The following is a 20694-nucleotide window of genomic DNA, read 5'->3' as shown; positions in this document are numbered from 1 at the left end:
TATATATATATATATATATATATATATATATATATATATATATATATATATATATATATATATATATTATAAATGCACAGAATCCAGGATTCGGTTCAGGATTCGGCCTTTTTCAGCAGGATTCGTATTCGGCTGAATCCGTCTGCCTGTCCGAACCGAATCTTAATCCTAATTTGTATTTCAAATTAGGGGCAGGAGGGAAATAGCTTGACTTTTTGACACAAAACAAGGAAGTAAAAAAGTTTTCCCCTTCCCACCCCTAATTTGCATATTCAAATTAGGATTCGGATTCGGTATTCGGTCGAATCTTTCGCGAAGGATTCGGGGGTTCGGCCAAATCCAAAATAGTGGATTCTGTGCATCCCTAATATATATATATATATTGAAACTTCCAGGCCTACAGTTCCCAAGCTAAACCCCTATTTCCTTTATATATTTGAATGATAAAAAAGAATTCTCTCACTTACAGATACAGAGCTGAGCAAGGATGCCCCTCAGCAATCAGATATAATCAAACGAATAAGATTAAAGATGTTAAAAAGCTCGTTAGTACAGATCAGTCACTAGGGATCTGCTCTGCAGTCTAACCAGCTCAGCTATGACACAAGCTTGTCTGGGAAGCTCTAGAAACTTCTTTGTGCATTATGACATCACAATGTCAGCCAAGGTGCATCATGGGAGTGATCACATGCAAATGCCACACACACATACTAATTATGCACCAATTCATCCAACAGACTATAAGCTAAAACACCATTTTCGGTCTGTAAAATGCAACTGTAATATATAGTGGATAAAAATACCCCTATTGTAAAATATAAGGATATTTTTAGTCACCAAGGGGTTCCATGACCATTTTATTCAGGTCATGGAACTTCGAGGTGACTTCTAATATCCTCGTATTTTGTGTTTTCTTTATTGTAATACACAGGTTTTAGTGAGTCATGTGACAAAAATAACATCACTACTCACCGTTTATAACTCCCTGGGTTTTTCATGCAGGTAACGTGGCAATAAACACATTCTCTAATTGATTTCTTTATATTCTGCCCGGTTGTACTGATGGGCATTCTGCGTAGCGTTTTTACTCCATTGGCTGCGTTTGTTTAGACGCAACATGCTGCATTCGACGCACATTCAGATAACAATAGAACAATTAGAATTCATGTGAGTTTTTAAAAACTCCCATAAATTTGAAAATTCAACCAATCAAAATTTATTTAAAAAATATCAAATTTAATATAAATAAACTCGGATGAATGGAATCGAATTCGATTTGAATTTTAAAAACTCAAAAAACTTTAAAAAGTTTTTTTCTCTGAAAAAAACCTCAAATGTCAGGAAGGCTGCAAATAACTCAAAATTGATCCCCGGATGACTCCCATTCAGTGATGGGCGAATTTATTTGGCAGACGCGAATTTGCGGCAAATTCCCGCGATTTACCGCCGGCAAGTAAATTTGCGAAACCGCCACGAAAATTCGCTGGCGTCCAAAAAACAGACGCCGGCGCTGTTTCTCAAATTTTTTGCCGTTATGCGAATTGTCTGTGACATTCGCATAACGGCAAAAAATTTGAGAACAAAGCCGGCGTAAGGCCCCAAATTCGCTCATCACAACTCCCATTGATTTAAACAGCAATTTGGCAGATTTTAGGTGGTGGTGAATAGTCAAATTTGAGTTCCTAAAGGGCCAGAGTATGAGAAATCTCGAAAATCTATTTTTTTTTTTAAAAATTCAAATCGAATTTGAATTACTCCCTAGTCGAATTTGACAGTTTTGACCATAAAAAAATAGAATATTTAAATTTCAAATTAGAATTTTCAATTAAATCTGCCACTTAGTTGTGTTTAAAATGCATTTAAGAGCAAGTTTTTTACATTCAGCATGAGTTTGATGGTTATAAGGACAATTTAAATCATTTCTGGAATATAACAGGAGAATGGTTGCTAAACTGACCCTCATTAACTGTATTTAATGGGGACTAAAAGATTTCCGATACAACATATTAATAGGTTTATGTGGTCCAGTTCTGCAAGATAAAAATAAATAAAATCTAAGGCCTATTGTGAATGAGCCTCACAAACCCTAAGTGACTAACAGGCAGTGTTGTTATAGTCAGGGCCGCCATCAGGGGGCACAGGGGGTACTCCTGTACAAGGCCATGGCAGAAAAGGGGGCCCTGCTGTGCTGCACTTTTCGAAATAACCGGGCCCCCCTTGATAACGTCAAAGCCGTCCCTCAACTGCCGAAGTCCCGAAGCCGTGAAAAAAACAGAAGCCACAAACGGAGCCAAAGTTGAAATCTGAAGCCATGAATTCAGGGCCAGGGGCCCTGGTGCCAACATTTTTTCTTTAACTCATGGGGGGCCCTGACCATCAATGATTTTTAAAAACTTTTATGGGGGACACAAGTGTTTTAACTTATGGGGAGCCCTAACCACCAGTGATTTTTTAAAAACTTTAATGGGGGTCCCTGTCGTCAATGTTTTTTTAAAATAAAATTTCTGGGGGGCCCTGGTGCCAGTGTTTTTTTTACTTATAAGGGGGCTCTCGCCATCAATGGATTTATATAACTTGTGTGGGGGAGGTTTTACCATTTTTACCGCTGATGTCTGTGTGGTCTTTTAACTGTGGTGTAGGGTGGGCGGGATCTGGGGTGGGGTGGGCTGAGCTATGCGCTCATGGAACCCATCACTATGTGCAGAATAAGGCCAAGCTCTTCAATATGGATTTCATTGTGACGCAATAAAAAGGACATTCAGGTCCTCCCCCTCCCATGGCACTAATATTTTTGAGTCTGGAGGGGGTCCCGGGGGGTTCACATCACTTGTGCAAAGAGCGTTGAAAAGCAGAAATTTGCCTCTTAAAGTTACCAGGACAGTTTTTCAACTCACTGACGCAGCGCCCCTTGAGGACATTAAAGGGGATCTAAATTCAAAAAAATGATTCATGTGAAAAAATGAATTCAAATGAATTCATGAAAATTTTATTAAAATGAAATAATGAAAAATAAATTAAAATGAATTAATGAATTAACTCAAGAGTGCGTACCTGAACAATTTTGTAATATATGTGTCAGAGACCTTTGGGTGGGAGGGAATTGACAAAAATTGCTGATATTGAGTGAAATTCAATTTTGAACAGTTTCCAGATCTTTCGCACAACATTTTAAATGACTTTCTATCAACATTTTTTTCTTAATTTGTCTCTCCTGGGCACACTTAGTCCCTATTTCTGGCCAATTAGTACCTGGTATTCTAGTCCCACTCAATCTCCTCGGTGGAGCTTCTACTGCTCAGATAAATAGCCCAGTCTATCTAACACTCCTAGTGTGACCTATGAAAGTGATTAGCCTATCACTAGCCAGACCTAACCTTGTTTAGGTTCCCTGCAAACCCTTCCTGCCTACCAAGGTAAAGGGACTGGCAAAATGAACCCTGAGCCCACACTGCCCCTAGTGGTAAAACTATAGCCTCTAGGGGTCATGCTTTGACCCAGGAAGATAAGCCTAGCTCCTGTATAACTAAGGGGCCAAACTTTAGGGGATTGTAATATAAATGGGGAAACTATTTATCACCCCTACACTAATGCTTGTGCCTTTCAGAGAATAGATTCCCTGCCTCTCTAAAAAAGGACAATATGCTAGAAAGCATGCTATATCACATCAACTTTGAGTGACTTTCTAATTATTGATGGATACAGTACTGCATGAGTTATATCCATTATATCCATTAGGTGTTGTCTCTTGTTAAAGGGGAAGTTAAAACCTTTTGTTTTAGCGCTTGTGCACAGATCCTCCAGCCCCTCTGCCCAACCACATCACTGACACTTACACTAACTTCACTGTGGCCACACACCCCCATCTTTGGTCACGTGACTATTCTTCATTTCTGCTAAGGAAAGGTTGTGGGAACATTATTAAGCCATGGAGTGCTCCCACAACCTTTCCTTTTTGCATTTTGTATTGTAGCAGATCTATTCTATTCGGAAGTTCAGCAGCTTTGCTACAGGCCAGGCTTCCATGTGGTTGTAGCACCCCTACACCCGTCCCTTTAAATGGTGGAACAATGCCTTTGGAAATGGGTGTTGGTCAGGGCTGTTTCTCTCTCTTAAAAGCCGCAAGCGGAGGAGGAATAGTCTCATGGAACCAATGCTGGGGTCTAGGTTATCTCTCCCCTTTGAAAGCTAATGGCGGGGGAGGACTAAGCCCTATGATTAAAACCAATGCCCAGGTCGGGAGACCTTTATTTCAGGTAATGCTCTTATGCCGGGAGGCTTTAGCATATGATATTATGACCAGAGGTAAATAGTTAGGGACCGCCATATGGGTTTTACCTTGATGTGGTATGGTGGCTTATCAATCTTATGATCGTAATTTTGTAACTAAAAAACCCCTGTCTTTGTAAATACATGTATCTGCATAGATTACTTATATGACAGGGGACCAGGGAATGTGCATTGATCAATTTTTCTTCTTTTTCTCTATGTTTGTAGCAAAGGCCCTGCGGAAAGAGGGTCAAATGTAGCTGGTGCTCTGCCTGTTTAGTAGCCGGACAAGGCCTAACTCAGTCTAGATTGGGTTACAAAACCATGCACTGATTTGAATAAGAGACAGAAGAGTCAGAAGAAAAAAGTAAATAATTTAAAAAAAAACTATAAAAAATAAATAATGAAGATCAATTAAAAAGTTGCTTACAACTGGTCATTCTGACATACTAAAAGTTAACTTACAGGTGAACTACCCCTATTACTATGCTGTAATTAGTGATATTAAGAGATAATTAGCAATTTGTGTGTAGTTGGGAGAGATGGTGCCTATAGTAGCAGTGGACACAAATGAACACAATATAAAAGAAATAACCGAGCCTTAATAGCCTCACAACTCCCAGCAGAGCTATAGTAGCAGTGGAAATTACTCAGGACTCTCAGAATGGCAATGGCTGTAAGATGGAGGAAGAGTTAACCACTATGTACACACACTGTGGGGTACGAACCCATTTGGCCTTCTGGTTGGAGCCTTTGGCTGCTCTACTTACTACCCTAAGCCTAACTCTCACTCCTACAGACCTTCTCCTACTAAGACCTACTTCCACCTTAGGCTCTCCAGCACCAACCTCCAGCGAGTGGGCTCAAAAGAAACAGGACACATTGTGAATACCCTCAGAAAGTTTCTCTGGTGTGGGGGCCTGGAGCATTCTTGTTATTCCCCTGGGGACAGCTTCTGATCCCAACTGTAAAACATTCTGGCCTAAATAATGTAAGTGAATATAAAGAGGGGCAAAACTGGCTCTGCGAGTAAGAGATACTTTCCCCATAAAGAAATAGGGAATGACCATGAAATAGGCTAAATGGTTAAAAGCAAGAGGCCCACTGTCACATTGGCCCACCGGGTGTTTTCCTGTTATCCCGGGGGGCCAGTCCAACACTGCTCCCACTTACCAGTCACACACTTACCAGGGCACATAATAATTGTGCCCAAGCCCAGAGAGGGACCTAATTTCTATTCGTATGGTGTGGTCCTTAATGTCAATGAAGGCTTATAGTCTCACATGTGATGTCCATGATGTAGCACAAGCATAAATTTCATTATTAAAGGGAAACTAAACCTTCAAACATTCCTGCAGAACTGTAATTTGACAGGACTTCTGGCTTCACCAGCCTGGTGGTGGCCCTGCTAAAAAGTATTCCATATAGAACTTACCCAAACCAACAGCAAAATAGTTTTAGGACCTTTCCAAAACCTTGCAGTTGCCCAACCATTGTGTCTCCCACCCCCAGCAGGTGTACAATCTGTTTCTCCTGTTTTTTCCACCATGACTATAGACAGCAAATGAAGTAGCTATGAAATTCCTCATAAACACTAAACATTGCAAATTGCTGACCACACCCTGACCACCCATGGACTTCTCCTTGAGAAGCTCAAAGAAAGAGACTGGATACTGGTGAGTGCTGCACACAACTGCACTTACCAACTGGTTGTTTGGTTAATGAATATGGGTTTAAGATTGGAGTTTTATTATCTACATGCATTAATACATTGCCGATATTCAGTTTGAGAAGCAGACGGCTGTGCTTTTATCATTGGTAGAATAGAAAATGTTTTGTAATTATTTTTGGTGAACTACTCCATGGTAAACTTTGCAGAAACTTTTATTGGGTCTTTAAAACTATCAGTCTGCCCCTTTGTGTTCAGTTGCGTTTTCTATTTACTTGCTTACAAGACATGAAAATCATTTTATAGCCACGATGCATTTTTAGGTGGCCATTTGGAGAGCCATATATGAAACGCTTTGTGCCATACTGAAATAATGGCGGGTCTACTGGGTTCTCTGCCTTCATATCCTCCATACAGATTTGATTTATCTGAAATATTTGAGAAATAAACTTGATGGCAGTCTGGAAGAAGAGGGGCCATTCTTGTTTATATAAAAATATAAGTCAACAATCTCTCCCAATCAGAAATATTTGAGTCCATGTTATTACGCAGCTTCTTTATTCCTTTGCAGAACTTCATTGTTACTCATTGCTCCCACCATCTAAGGAGAGAAGACACAAAATATTTAGAAATCATTAATTTCGAATTATTTAGAAATCATTTAAACCCTTTATTTCTGGCTTCTTCTTTGCGTGGTAGAGGTGGAACTTGCATTTGTGGCTGCAGTAAAGAACTGTGTTCACAGACAATGGATTTGGGGAGTATTCCCGAATTCCTGAGTGATTTCCACTATGAATTAGGATCTGTTTATAATGTAAAGGCCCAAACATGATGAGCATCACATCTTGCCCCGTGGGTACAGAGATTTCTCTGAGTTCTCTGATCTTTTCTCTCTATAGATAATTCAATTCCCCAAAATATTGTAGGGTATACCCTCCCATCTCTTAGGGATCCACTCTTTTTAGCATGGCACACGTCTTCCAGTCTTCGTTGCCCCGGCCTCAACTTCTTTTTTTAACGTGTTTCTCAGTTCCAGAATTTGAAATGTTATCTTTGTACTATTAGCAATTAAATACAGGGTTTAAATGATTTGCAGATCATCCCATTTGCTTGTTATTGAAACTTTACACAGTGTTTTTACTTTTTTTGGAAACCATGTTTAAATCCAAGTTCAACATAAGGACAAAAATAAGATTGCCATCCTTTAGGAATACTGTCATGGAAAAACATGTTTTTTTTTCCAAAATGCATCAATTAATAGTTCTGCTCCGGCAGACTTCTGCACAGAAACCTGTTTTTCAAAAGAACAAACAAGTTTTTTTAATATTTAGTTTTGAAATCTGACATGGGGTTAGACATATTGTCAGTTTCCCAGCTGCCGCCAGTCATTTGACTTGTGCTCTGCAAGTTGGAGTGATATCACCCCCTTCCTTTCTCCCCCAGCAGCCCATCAGCAGAGCAATTAGAATTTAACCAGATAGTAGCTCCCAGGTAGACAGAAGAACACTCAAAAGTAAAAATCCATGTCCCACTGGGACACATTCAGTCACATTGAGTAGGAGAAACAACAGCCTGCCAGAAAGCAGTTCCATCCTAAAGTGCTGGCTCTTTCTGAAAGCACATGACCAGGCAAAATGAGCTGAGATGCACCTACACACCAATATTACAACTAAATACACTTGCTGGTTCAGGAATGACATTTTATATTGTACAGTGAATTATTTGCAGTGTAAACAGTATAATTTAGAAATAAAAACTGCACCATAAAAACTCACTCATTTTTATTGGCAAAATCCTACCATTTTTTCAGCCAAATCTTAAATGGCATAATTTATCAACATTAAATTTAAATTACAGAGATTTGAGCTTTTTAAAAGTTTCCAAAATGTATTTAATAGAGATTTGTTAGGTGCAAAAATCTGGTCAATAGGAGGTGTATTTTCCCAAATCAAGCTATATACATTTTTATACGTTTTGCAAAATGTCAAATTTTTTGCACCCTTGACTCCAAATGGGTGAAAAAAATTGTACCATGTCCAAAATTTGTCGTGCTGGAAAAAAAATTGTTCGGCCAAAAAATTTTTTCGCCCATAGATTTTAATGCATTTGGTGAATTTTTCATGGTTTTGAAAATTTTTGGCAAACCGGGTCAGATTTTCACATCACTAGCAATTAAATTGTCAAAACAGATTTTAAAGAGGAAACACAATTCTTCCAAATTTTTAAAGGCTAAGAGTCCTATATACTAGCATTCACATATCTTTTTTTGAATCAATTTGGACTTTTAGTGGTTTTCTGGTTTCTTTTCGCTAGTAATTGTCCAGAAACGTCGATTTTGTAGAGATTTGCATGAATTTTGTATTTTTTAGTGCACCGTTTAGCATCTTTTTGTATTTGGATCCTTTAATTAGGTCTGCACCGAATCCAGGATTCGTTTTGGGATTCGGACAGGATTCAGCCTTTTTCAACAGGATTCAGATTCGGCCGAATCCTTCTGCCCGGCTGAACCAAATCCTAAATTGCATATGCAAATTTAGGGGCGGAAATTGCATGACTTTTTGTCAGAAAACAAATCTTTCACGAAGGATTCGGGGGTTCGGCCGAATCCAAAATAGTGGATTTGGTGCATCCCTACTTTTAATAAATGACATGGCGTTTGTGATTTTTGAGAAAGTGAGTTCATTTGTGGTTTCTAAAACCACCACAATGGGAATGTTAATAAACGGGCCTCCCTGTATTAATGCCTTTGGGGCACTTTCATTTCCAGGTGTAACTAGCTTTTAACCAGGGGTATTTATTGGCACTGTCTAAATTATACAAAACTAACAGTACCCCTGTTTCTTTATAAATACATATAATTCAATACAATACATACAGTCTAATACAAGTTAGAAGTAAAAGTTTGATTGGTTGCTATGGGTAACTGAATTGTACGATTCAAAGACAATGCTAGTAAATAAGCCCCATAATACATTACCTTTTGCACTGCAGGGGGCGTTGTACTTGGTCACAGCAAAATCATCTGAAAGGGATAAAGATAAAGTAACGATTTTCTCTCAAATAATACTAAATAAGCATAACCCTTAAAATAAACAGCAGATACAGGTGACAGCAAGTATACAGCCGGAGACTTTATTGCCCGCGCATACATAATACATTGTCTCTACTGAACTGAGTGCTGAATCAGTCATTTAAAGGGGTGGTTCACCTTTAAGTTAACTTTTAGTCTATTATAGTGTAGGGACCCATATGGTTAAAATACCCCTATGGCTTTAAATCCATACCCTTCCTCCTTTTCCTAGTTGCTGGGCAAAAGCCCATGTATCTAGTTTACTGTCACCTATCCCAGTTAATGGCAAAGAGATGTTATAACCAATTCCCGCCACACTTTCATCTAGTGCTTGGAAAGGGGTGGATCTTCCTCTTTGGCTCCTGGTGTCCTAACCATCTGGATGTTCCCATTGAGCATGAGTACACCAAGGCCCAGTAAAGCCCTTTTGCCCAAGAGGGACCAGCACCTCCTGGGCAAGAGGTCGGGAAGTAGGAACCCCGTGAATGAGGTTAGCTAGAGACAGGATTAGATCTGTTATAGACTCTCTAGGAGAGTGAGATAGTGAGGAGACAGAGAAAGAGCAGCTTTGTGCTCCATCAAGGATCTGTAGCAGGGAGTGGCTTCCCAAGGCTCCTAGATTGCCTTTAGTGAAGGGACCACAGTGGATAGGGTGTCAGGCTTAGACTTCTTCTCCCTGACCACTCCACTGGGTGGGATCCGGACCACTTCAAGGTGCATCTGCCTGAAGGGATTCCCTTACTACTTGACGACATCTTTATGGGAGTCACATTCCTAGCTGTCTCATCTGCCTGTATTTCATCTGCTCCATTATTGTAAGTAACTCTGTGGGTCATTTGTCTTGGACAAATAAACTGTTACTCTGTTTTCACTGCAAGAACCTCCTGGCTTCCATTCTTTCTATTTTTATTGCACACTAGCCTGTGGGAATTTGGACCCTAGCAAGCAGATTGCTGAAATACCAAATTGGAGAGCTTCTGAATTAAATCACAAATAATAAAAAAATTAAAACCAATTGCAAATTGTCTCAGAATACCACTCTGTACATCAAACTAACAGTTACCTCAAAGGTGAACCACCCCTTTAAGCAAATCTGCCTTATTTTGAACATACTGTATGAGCAGAACTAATTGAAAAGAAATGGCAGTTATGCTCAGAAACGTTATCAGGGAAAATAGAAAAAAAGTTGACCAATGTCAACAAGATGGCTAGATATAATTGCCAAAATGGTAAGTTGAAGATCCAAACAGAAGAAAGGACACTTTGGAAAAACACTAGTTAAGCAGTCACCAGAGGTTGATAGTTGACTTAAGGGAACATAATAACAACAATTCTTCATTTGTTTGATTAAGTTATTGAAATCCATGAGTATGATGGTGTTAAAAAGCTACTGAAGTTACCTTTCTCATAGTAATCATAGATGATAGCAGTTGCTGGCTGGAGGTTGCTGATGGGAATGTCCTGCTCCACCAAGAAACTAAAACTCTGAATGTCCTTGGAGAGCTTTAGGAAGAAGAATTAGAGCAAGTTAATACATTCTTACAACCTTTATTTTCCTGTGAGCCACATTCAGATTTTTAAAAAAGTTTGAGGGCAACATAAACATGCAAAAAGTTCCTGGTGCCAAATATGGGATATGGCTTGCTATTGGGAGACCTATGAGACTGGCAACCTACAGGAACTTTGCTTGTTAACACATGGTTTTTAGGCAACTAAATCTTGCCTTCAAGCCTAAAATTAAAATAATAAGCATCTGCTTTGAGGCCACTGGGAGCAACATCCAAAGGGTTGCTGAGCAACATGTTAGTCACAAGCCACTGGTTAGGGATCACTGCCTTAGAAGTTCAATACTCTTTACTGGAAATTTTCCTTATTGACTTATGGAACTTTTTCTCTGACTAAACAAACTGTATAATATAATAGAAATATGCAACTGCCCAGCTCTTATATATACAAGCAAGCCACCATGTGTATGTAGAAAAATATCTGTAGGGTGGACTCATGCATGTCCACCCTACATTGTCTTCGTCCAAGAGGTGCCCTCGCCTTCTAGTCACTACTTACCGACTCAAAGTACAGAATGACTTTATTGATCTGAGTCTCCGTTCTTTCAATTAAGTTGTTTGACTGAGGCAGCTAAAAGAAAAGAATTATTGGTCAATGATCCAAATCTCTTACAGCATCTTCAAGACCAAGCTAGATGTATGGCGCGTACCTTTTTGACAGAAGACTTCACAGGAATGTACCCTGATGGCATCTTTATTTCCATTAGAACCATATTGGAGTTTTCCCTCTTGCCAATATAACTATAAGAAGAGAATTATATATTGTTATTTCGGTTGTATCTGTGTTAGTAGAGAAAACCAAACATGGATATCAAGTAGAGCCAGATACCAGAGTACGCATTCTAAGAAAGGAAAAAAATCTGAAAGGTCCTCTTCACAATATCTCAAAACCAGATGTGGTCCAAAAGAAGTCAACGGGACCTGCACTGATCCTATTGGAACTTATTTTTAGCCAGTAGTTGTGAATTTTTAGAGGTATTCATATTTTTTAGCGCCTTGTTCAGCATTATTTTCCATTTGTACTTTTGATATTTGTATTTTTTAATAACTTTAATGGCTTTCATGGTTTTAGAGAAAATGAGTTTAATCATGGTTTCGAAAAGCTCTAATACAGATACGAGATCTGTTATCAGGAAACCTGTAATCTATAAAGTTCTGAATTACGCAAAGGCTGTCTCCAATAGACTCCATTATAAATAAATAAACCAAATTTTTAAAAATGATTTCCTTTTTCTGTGTAATAATAAAACAGTCGCTTGTACTTGATCCCAATTAAGATATAATTAATCCTTATTGGAAGCAAGACCAGCCTATTGGCTTTATTTAATGTTTACATTATTAGACTTAAGGTATGTAGATCCAAATTACGGAAAGATCTGTTATCTTGAAAATCCCAGGTCCTAAGCATTCTGGACAACAGGTCCCATACTCTACCAGTAAAATCTGACCTTTAATAAATGGGCCTCCCTGTATCCCAATAGCCACAGAATGAGTTGTTTATTACTACTAGGGGCTCCCATTCTATAATAGTCTAAGGATAATGCCCCAGCTGATGCAAACGACCCCCTGCCATATGCATAGATGTGTGAGATATTCTATGTGCACTTGTTGCACCTTTACTACTTACATCCAAATTAAAAGCATAGCAAGGCGTAAGACCCCCAAGCAGTGGGTGGAAGATTATTATTAGCTGGATTTTGCACTCTAGGGAGTTTCCGATGTCCAATTTCTAGGATTTCAGCACACTCACCTTACATTGGCTAATATTGCAAATGATTTGAGGGACTTCTGATCGCAGGTTGTAGGCTCTGTGGTTAGTAAGATAGTGAAAGCGGCATCTTCTTTGGGGTGGGGAATGTTATATCTCAGGGTTGTCTGTAACACAAAAGCATATCATCCTTCCCATATCTGCTGTAAATACATTTTAGGTCTGATCATTGCACATAGAAGTTGGAGGTAGTTGTCAAAATCTTCCTTACATTTTTGAGCAATTCCATTTGAGGACAGTGTATGGGGTAATAAATGTAAAGAGTCAGGATATGATTGTGTAACTTCGAGGCAGCACTATAATGAGAAATATCTAAGCAAATACAGGCATGTGATCCATTATCCAGATAGCTCCAAATTACAGGAAGGCCATCTCCCATAGACTCAATTTTAATCAAATAATTCAATATCTTAGAAATTAATCCTTATTTCTCTGTAATAATAAAACAATAGTTGATCCCAAATAAGATATAATTAATCCTTGTTGGAGGTAAAACACCCCTATTTAAGTACGCTTGGAGAAATGACTAAAATGTCCCTTATTTGGAAAACCCCAGGTCCCAAATATTGTGATAAAAGGTCCCATACCTGTATTCACATCAAATAACATGATTTGAAACCTGTAGGTGCCAATGGCACAGTAGGATTGACCTTTCTATTTTGAGAAATCTCACCTTAAGGTAGAGACACCCTGACCCACTGACTGTGGCTGTGTAATCCCCAGGGACTTCATTCAGAGCGATTTGCTGGAGAAGCAACCGGTTTGAATCCTCCACGTTGAATTTAGCGACTGGAGTTTTGTCCAGAGCGAGTAAAACAGTTCGGGTGGCATCATGGCTGAGAGTGAGAGAGCCATACAAGGCAAGCGCCTGGAGTGCTACAACCGTATCCTAGAGAAGCCAATACAGCAAATGCAAATGATTGACTAGACCAACATTGATATGAAAGTTACATACATAATTAAGACTAAAATCAAGTCTACCTGAGTTGACGAGAAGCCACCGCTAGGATTCTGCTGCTTAATGATCCAGGAGACAACCTGAGTAGCCAAGGTCAAATCTTCATCTGAGACATCAGGTTTGGACAATAGAGCTAGTAGCACATATGAAGTCATCTCTACTTCTGCTGAAGGGGCCCGACTGTAAGGGTCCCTGTAAAGGCCGGAATCATCAGAAGTCTCTGGGCGCTGCCAGTGGACTGTACCATCTAAAAGGTTGAGTATAGGAAAACATTAATATGTTATTATTTGTTCTTATAATACAGGTATGGATCCGTCATCTGGAAACCAGAAAGCTCCAAATTATGGTAAGACCAGCTCCCATAGACTCCATTTTTTAATAATAAAACTGTAGCTTATACTTGATCCAAGCAGAGATATAATTAACCCTTTTTGGAAGCAGAACAATCCTATTTGGTTTAATTCACATTTAAATTATATTTTTTAGCAAATTTAAGGTATGGGGATCCAAATTATCAAAAAATCCCTTAACCCCAGATCCCACGAATTCTGGATGACAGGTCCCATACTTGTACTTTGTTATTCACCTAGCAATCTCAGAGAAACATGAGCCACTATATTTGGCACTTTCCAAGACTTTGTTCTAGTAATGGGGCCACTGCAATTTATAATGTGCATGCACAAAATCACACTCAGTTGAAGATAAAACACCCATGTCCGCATTTAGTGACCTCCATACTGCAACTTAAATGCCAGTTACAAATGTCTATACTGGGTCACTGAAGATCATTTTAATTAAAATGCTCTCTCAATTTGTTTTGTGAAAAAACGCTAAATTGTGATTTAAAAATATGGCAATTTGTGCAACTTCTTACTTTTTGCACAAGGGTTATGGCAGTCATAGCAGTTAGATTTCAGCTACTGAGTAATTGGTGGCTCCACTAATCATGGGTTTCCAGTTAACAATAATGAGACACAACGAAAGACATTTTTAGACAATTCAGTGGATAGATTTTTCCCCTAGAAAGTTGATGAACAAAAAGTTGTCCTAATGGTACCTCCAGTGACCTCTCTCTATTACAGCTGGGTCTATGTAGTCCAGCAGTGTCACCTTGTGTCTTCTTACTCACCCTTCTTGATGGCCTGTTCATCCAATGACTGTAGGAGCTTATGGCGAATGTCCATCTTTCCAGCAAGAGTGAAAGCGTAAGCAATTAAGGCCTTAGTGTAGATGCTGTTCTGGCCTCCCAATGCAGTCTCCAGGCAGAAGAGAGAATTTCGGACAGTAGGGTGCTATGGAGAGTGTGAAAGAGAGTGTTGCTCATCATAATTATTGTTACCTACATAACCTCTGAAATAAGAAACTTGATACTGAACAAGTAGGTGTTTATGTTCCAACTATAAAATAAAGAAGACAGGACTGTAACCTCTATGTAAAGTACATACTGTAACCGGAAGGGGATACTCCAGAAGAGCAATCGTTATGTAGGCAGCCAACGTGACTTCATCATCCACTCCACCCTACAGGGAACATAAGAAATAAATATAACATACCCATTTACCCTTGTTTAGTCTTTGCAGCACTTGAAAGATGAGGTTGTCGGAACCATATACCATTATGTCAGGTAGAGAAAATTTTAGCACCCATGTCAATTCTGTCTACCTATTGATGCTCGGTGATGCTAATTAATGACAGATGGCTATGCTATGTTAAAGGTTCCAGAAATATAGAATACCGTATATACTCGAGTATAAGCCGTTCCGAGTATAAGTTGAGGTACCTAATTTTACCTCCAAAAACTGGGAAAGCTTATTGACTCGAGTATAAGCCTAGGGTGAGAAATGCAGCAGCTTCAGGTAAGTTTCAATCAAAAAATTTAGGGTTTCTGCTCCCATTGGAGGTGCCGGCATCTCATTTTTGGATGCCAGCGACCATTCTTGGACGCTGGCGATTGGCGAATACTCTTGGAGACTATTCTTGGACGCCGGCGACTATTCTTGGACGCCAGCGACTATTCCTAGGAGCTGGAGACTATTCTTAGGCGCCAGCGACTATTCAGCATATTTTGGGGGCTGAAAAACTCGGCTTATACTCGAGTATATACGGTAGTTCCTTTCAAGGAGAATTATTGTTGTGTATGGGAGAGCTGAGAATGCCTGCCACATTTACCTCTATAAGTTCTAGTTAATGTTATCAGCACTTACACTAGAGGCCCTCTCTATGCCAGAGCAGGTTGATCTGATCATTTGGCCAAAAATTGGATCATAATACAGGTCTATGCAAAGATATTGAGCTACAACTCCATCATTAGTTGGATGCAGTCCTCTCTTGGTTGTATCTTCTAATCTGCCCAATTGATATCTGGCTGAATCTGTCCAGAAAATCAGATCAGAGCAGTAAGCTGCCATGGGTAACTTATATTGGCTCTTCTATGGTACGTTTTGATAGAAATGTGCACCTTAAAGATCTCTCATGTTGTCTACCTTTCACTTCCACTCACCTTCATAGCGTTATTGAAGAGTCTGCCGACACTACGGAAGCAGCCATTTTCTTTTTGATGGTTTGACAGCCAAGTAAGAGCATCTGCGATCAGTTTCTCCTCAATATAAATATGAGCTCGTGCTCTGGCAAAGGATTTCATTGTGAAAGCAGTCAGCCTAAAATCATTAAATTATGAACAGTCAATTTTCCACTTTAGGTTTAAGTACAGTATGTGATGTCATGATTGGGTTCATACCAGGTATTCCCCTCTCCATATTGTTGTCCAAATGCACTGTAGGAGCCGTCATAGTGTTTGTATGAAAGTTGCTTTTGGTAGCCTGAAAAAAATCAGATAGCAGGTCACACAGGAAAATAGGTAATTTTATTTTATTAATAGCAGAGGCGTAACTAGAGGGGGGCGGGCCCTGGAACGGGACGCGCAGCCGGGCCCCGCCCCCTCCGTACGGCCGGAAACGGCCGCAAAACTGAGTGGCGCCCGAGCTGCCGGGGGGCCCTGAGGGGGTGCGGGCCCTGGCCCAATCGCACCCCCTGCTCCCCCGGTAGTTACGCCACTGATTAATAGTATTTATGAGAATTTGAAAAGAACAGAATGGTCAACAGAATGTGCCACATTCATACACTGTATTTTCATTTAAATAAATAAGGAAAAGCTACTCATTACTTGATCAGGCAACAGCCATAAACTTGAGCTTGAACAATTGTTTAGGTTTGCTAGAAAGAGAAATCTTTATACACAGCGAGCCATTAGTCAGCACATTGGAGCAGAAGGCAAAGAGGAGTAAAATACAAAATGGAAACAGACAGAGGGTGAAACTATATAGAGAGGAGACACTTAGCAAAACTACTCCATAGAGCAGTGATCCCCAACCAGTGGCTCGTGAACAATATGTTGCTCTTCAACCCCTTGGATGTTGCTTCCAGTGGCCTCTAAGCAGGTGCTTATTTTTGAATTCAAGGCTTGGAGGCAAGTTTTGGTTGCTTAAAAACGAGGTGCACTGCCAAACAGAGCCTCCTGTAGGCTGACAGACCTCATAGGGGCTACCAAATAGCCAATCACAGCCCATATTTTGCACCCCCAGGAACTTTTTTCATGCTTGCGTTGCTCCACAACTCTTTTTAAATCTGAATGAGGCTCACGGTTAAAAAAAGATTGGGGACCCCTGCCATAGAGTGTAGCTGAGATCTATCTTACCGGTGCTCATGTAGCTGAGGGTTTTTGATCTTATTTCTGGAGTCAGCTGATTAGTTTTGTTCAGATATTCCGAGATGTAGATAATTGGGGTGAAAAGAACCATATTCTGCTCTCCACAACCATATGGCATCTGAACTAGGTTCCCCACATTCTGCAAGGCTGTGCCTAGAATATCACCTGAAAAAGAGGTACAAAGAGATCCTTGGTTGAATTCTTTTGCTTTCACTTTGAATAAAGCAGTATCCCTTGGTTATTTGTATACAATTTATAAAAATGAATGAAGAATTCATAGATATGGCACAGTCAGCTGGTTTGTGTAGCCAGAGTAGCAGCTTAGTACACTGACTGTTACAATGCTGAGATTTAGAAACGTATAACTCACCGATGACAGAGAAATACGCCCGTGCTGATCCTTCTACTACCTTCTCTGGGAGTTTCAGGTGAATATCCTCATTTATTTCCGAACCTGCATTAAGTATTAAGAGATACAAGGAGATGCCATTGTACATGTCATGTAAAGTTCTCCCTAGATCAGATACATTTAGATCAAGTAAGTTAAGAAAAAAACAAAAAGTAATATTTATTATCAGATAATCTATATTCATACAATATATAAATTATTGATCCAAGTTTTAGCATAATTGGGTCACATTTGCAGTTACAGGGATCTACCATATCATAAATCTCAGCGACTTTAAAAAAGTCAAAAATTTGAGTTTTGAATTTGAAATTCTTTGACTTTTGGCATTTCATCTCAAAAATATTTCAGGCTTTTTCCCAAAAAGCCCAAATGTTTCAGATTTTTGCCCGAAAAATCTGAAACAGATTTTTGGGCTAATTCCAGAGCAGACCACAGAAACTTCCAAATAGGATAGGGACCTCTCCCATTGACTTTAATACAACCTGGGCAGGTCTGAGATGCCGGATATTCAGATTCTGACCTTTTCCATCCTCGGGGTATGATAAATCTTGAACATTTTTAGGTTTTTTTTTTCCAATAAAAAATTCTAATTTTATAGTAAAAAAAAGTTTTTAGCATTTTGACTGCAATAAATAACCCCCCAAAAGAAACCATTTTCATCTTGAAATTTAGACTTGTAAAAGTAACAATTTGAGATTTAGGGGGTTATTTATTGAAGTCCGAATGCCAAAATCTTGAAAAATGTTTGAAATTTGAATTTTTTGTGAAAAAATGTTTGATTTTTTTCTTATTATACCCCGAGGATGGAAAAAGTCAGAATCCGAAAATCTGGCATCTCAGACTCTGCAGAGGTTGTATATCAGTAAATGGGAGAAGTCCCAAAGATATCCTGATCTGCACTGGGTTTCTTGCAAAAATCTGAAGATTTGGGGATTTTTGGGTAAAAAATTCAGTCTTCAGGCGGAAAATCAAAAAAATTCGCACAATTTGAATTTTTGTATGAGTTTCAAGATTTTTTTGGAGTTTTTTCCGGCACTGGTTTTTTTTCGGGAAAATGTATTGATTAATAAGGGGAAATAACCCATGAGGATTTAATCGGAGTATATTTCCGAAAAAAATTTGATAAATTCGGATTTTGATAAATAACCCCCTAACTGTTAAGCAATTTTGACTTTCCAGGTCAAAACTGTAACTTTTAAAACTCAGAATTTTGAGATGAACTCAGGCTGCATGTGATTACAGAAGATGACAACATGGAGATCCAATATTTGAACCAGTAGGATAGGTATTTCTATGTGTAAAAAGTTGGTGCCATGAGCAGAGTCTTCTTCTGTAACCTGACCACATTTGTACAAGTGGGTGGAGATGGCTTAACCTGAAAGTGGAAATGGAAATTTTGTTTGTGATCTGATGGGATATGATGGGATCTGATGGGATCTGTGCCACTTGACCATTCTTTTATGCGACTTAAACACATAAAATTGAGAGATTTTGCCTGTGGGCTAGAGATACTTACCGTATATACTCGAGTATAAGCCGACCCGAGTATAAGCCGAGGTACCTAATTTTACCTACGAAAACTGGGAAAACTTATTGACTCGAGTATAAGCCTAGACACAACTACAGCCCTGTCTCCCAGCAGCGCACATTCTGCCAAAGCGACCCCCCCAGCGATCAACCGGACTTCTTTGCAAAGTTGATGGTGACAGAGAATTGACAAACGGATTACTGTGTGCATTGTCCCACTGTCCACCTGTGCAGAGGGTGCTGTGTGATATTGCCATCACTGTTAATCTTTCGTATAACCAACAGAGGGCGCTGTGTGATATTGCAGTCACTGTTATTCTTTCATATAACCAACAGAGGGCGCTGTGTGATATTGCAGTCACTGTTAATCTTTCATATAACCAACAGAGGGCACTGTGTGATATTGCAGTCACTGTTATTCTTCCATATAACCAACAGATGGCGCTGTGTGATATTACAGTCACTGTTATTCTTTCATATAACCAACAGAGGGCGCACTGTTATTCTTTCATATAACCAACAGAGGGTGCTGTGTGATATTGCAGTCACTGTTATTCTTTAATATAACCAACAGAGGGCGCACTGTTATTCTTTCATACAACCAACAGATGGCGCTGTGTGATATTGCAGTCACTGTTATTCTTTCATATAACCAACAGAGGGCATTGTGGGATATTGCAGTCTCTCCCCAAGTGTACTGTTGGTATAGGAATGATTAGAAGTGACTGCAATCTCGGCAACGCGGGTCAGGTACCACTGACCCGAGTATAAGCCGAGGTAGACTTTTTCAGCAAATTTTGGATGCTGAAAAACTCGGCTTATACTCGGACGGTACTTAAGTGTCACCGATTAAAAAGCATTAGTGACTATGCTATAAGTTAAACATGAGACAGCAGAAGTGAACTTACCTTTTCCACAGATCATGGCATTCTGTGTCTCCTCTCTTTCCACTCCTTCTGGCTACAACAACGAAGAGAGGAACATTATAGAGCTTAAATTTGCTTTTTACACAACTGGTAAGTTTGTGCCACAGAGTACCTACCTCCACCAGGATATGTTTGGTGATTGTATCCTTTCTACCCTGTGTTGGACTAACAATCTCATTCTCACACAGGCCTTCTCCAGTCAGGGTCTCAGCAGTCATGGTAAAATTCACTTCTCCTGAAAGGACCATAGACAGAACATAAGAATTTATCCTGGAAATGATTCTTGAAAAGGACCTAGAAACCTACTTTCTTAATCATCCTTGTACCTATGTCTTTTATTCAGACCAGACATTCAGCAGAACATATGTTTAAATGTCCATCAAGTGTCAGACAAACATGGGGGCACTAACAGATGAATTTTCGCCAGCGTCAGCTTCGCACCCATCGCACCTCTTTCCCAGGCGCAAATACGATACGAATACGCTTATTCACTAAAATGCAGCGTTTCGAGCCAGGCGTCGAACTTTTCGCTAGCGTTACTGCGAGCATTTCATAGCTAAGATGCGCTAGCATTTGCTTGTACTTCGCTAGTGATCTTGCGCTTAGGTCAATTTGCATAGGGCGGAAAATTTAAAGTTGTTTGGACGTCTTTATTATAAATGTTGCTGCAAATGGTTTAAGTTACCGGTTTACATTACATATGTCCAGGGAACCTTAATTACGGCAAGAGAGTTAATATTATGCCCTACACATGAGCCCACTGTAAAATGAATCTTCCATATGTTAGGAAATGTCTGGAGAAAACCGGTTTCCCCAAAAAAAGTTTGTTA

General features: G+C 39.5%; 1 protein-coding gene across 1 annotated transcript in view; it reads right to left on the bottom strand.

Annotated features, from left to right (window-relative positions):
- Positions 1-5994: 5994 nt before the first annotated feature.
- Positions 5995-20694, bottom strand: part of a2m.S (alpha-2-macroglobulin S homeolog) — a 30187-nt gene continuing 15487 nt past the window's right edge. Inside the window, 16 exon segments of the mRNA NM_001172060.1 lie at positions 5995-6536; positions 8913-8957; positions 10406-10508; positions 11070-11141; positions 11221-11311; positions 12321-12445; positions 13012-13227; positions 13320-13543; positions 14426-14588; positions 14742-14816; positions 15797-15953; positions 16034-16115; positions 16991-17167; positions 17373-17456; positions 19847-19898; positions 19981-20099. Coding sequence (NP_001165531.1) covers positions 6517-6536; positions 8913-8957; positions 10406-10508; positions 11070-11141; positions 11221-11311; positions 12321-12445; positions 13012-13227; positions 13320-13543; positions 14426-14588; positions 14742-14816; positions 15797-15953; positions 16034-16115; positions 16991-17167; positions 17373-17456; positions 19847-19898; positions 19981-20099 — 1805 coding nt within the window. The 3' untranslated portion in view covers positions 5995-6516.

Source organism: Xenopus laevis, chromosome 7S, assembly GCF_017654675.1.
Source record: "Xenopus laevis strain J_2021 chromosome 7S, Xenopus_laevis_v10.1, whole genome shotgun sequence".
Lineage (NCBI taxonomy): Eukaryota > Metazoa > Chordata > Amphibia > Anura > Pipidae > Xenopus > Xenopus laevis.
This window is presented reverse-complemented; position numbering and strand designations above follow the sequence as displayed.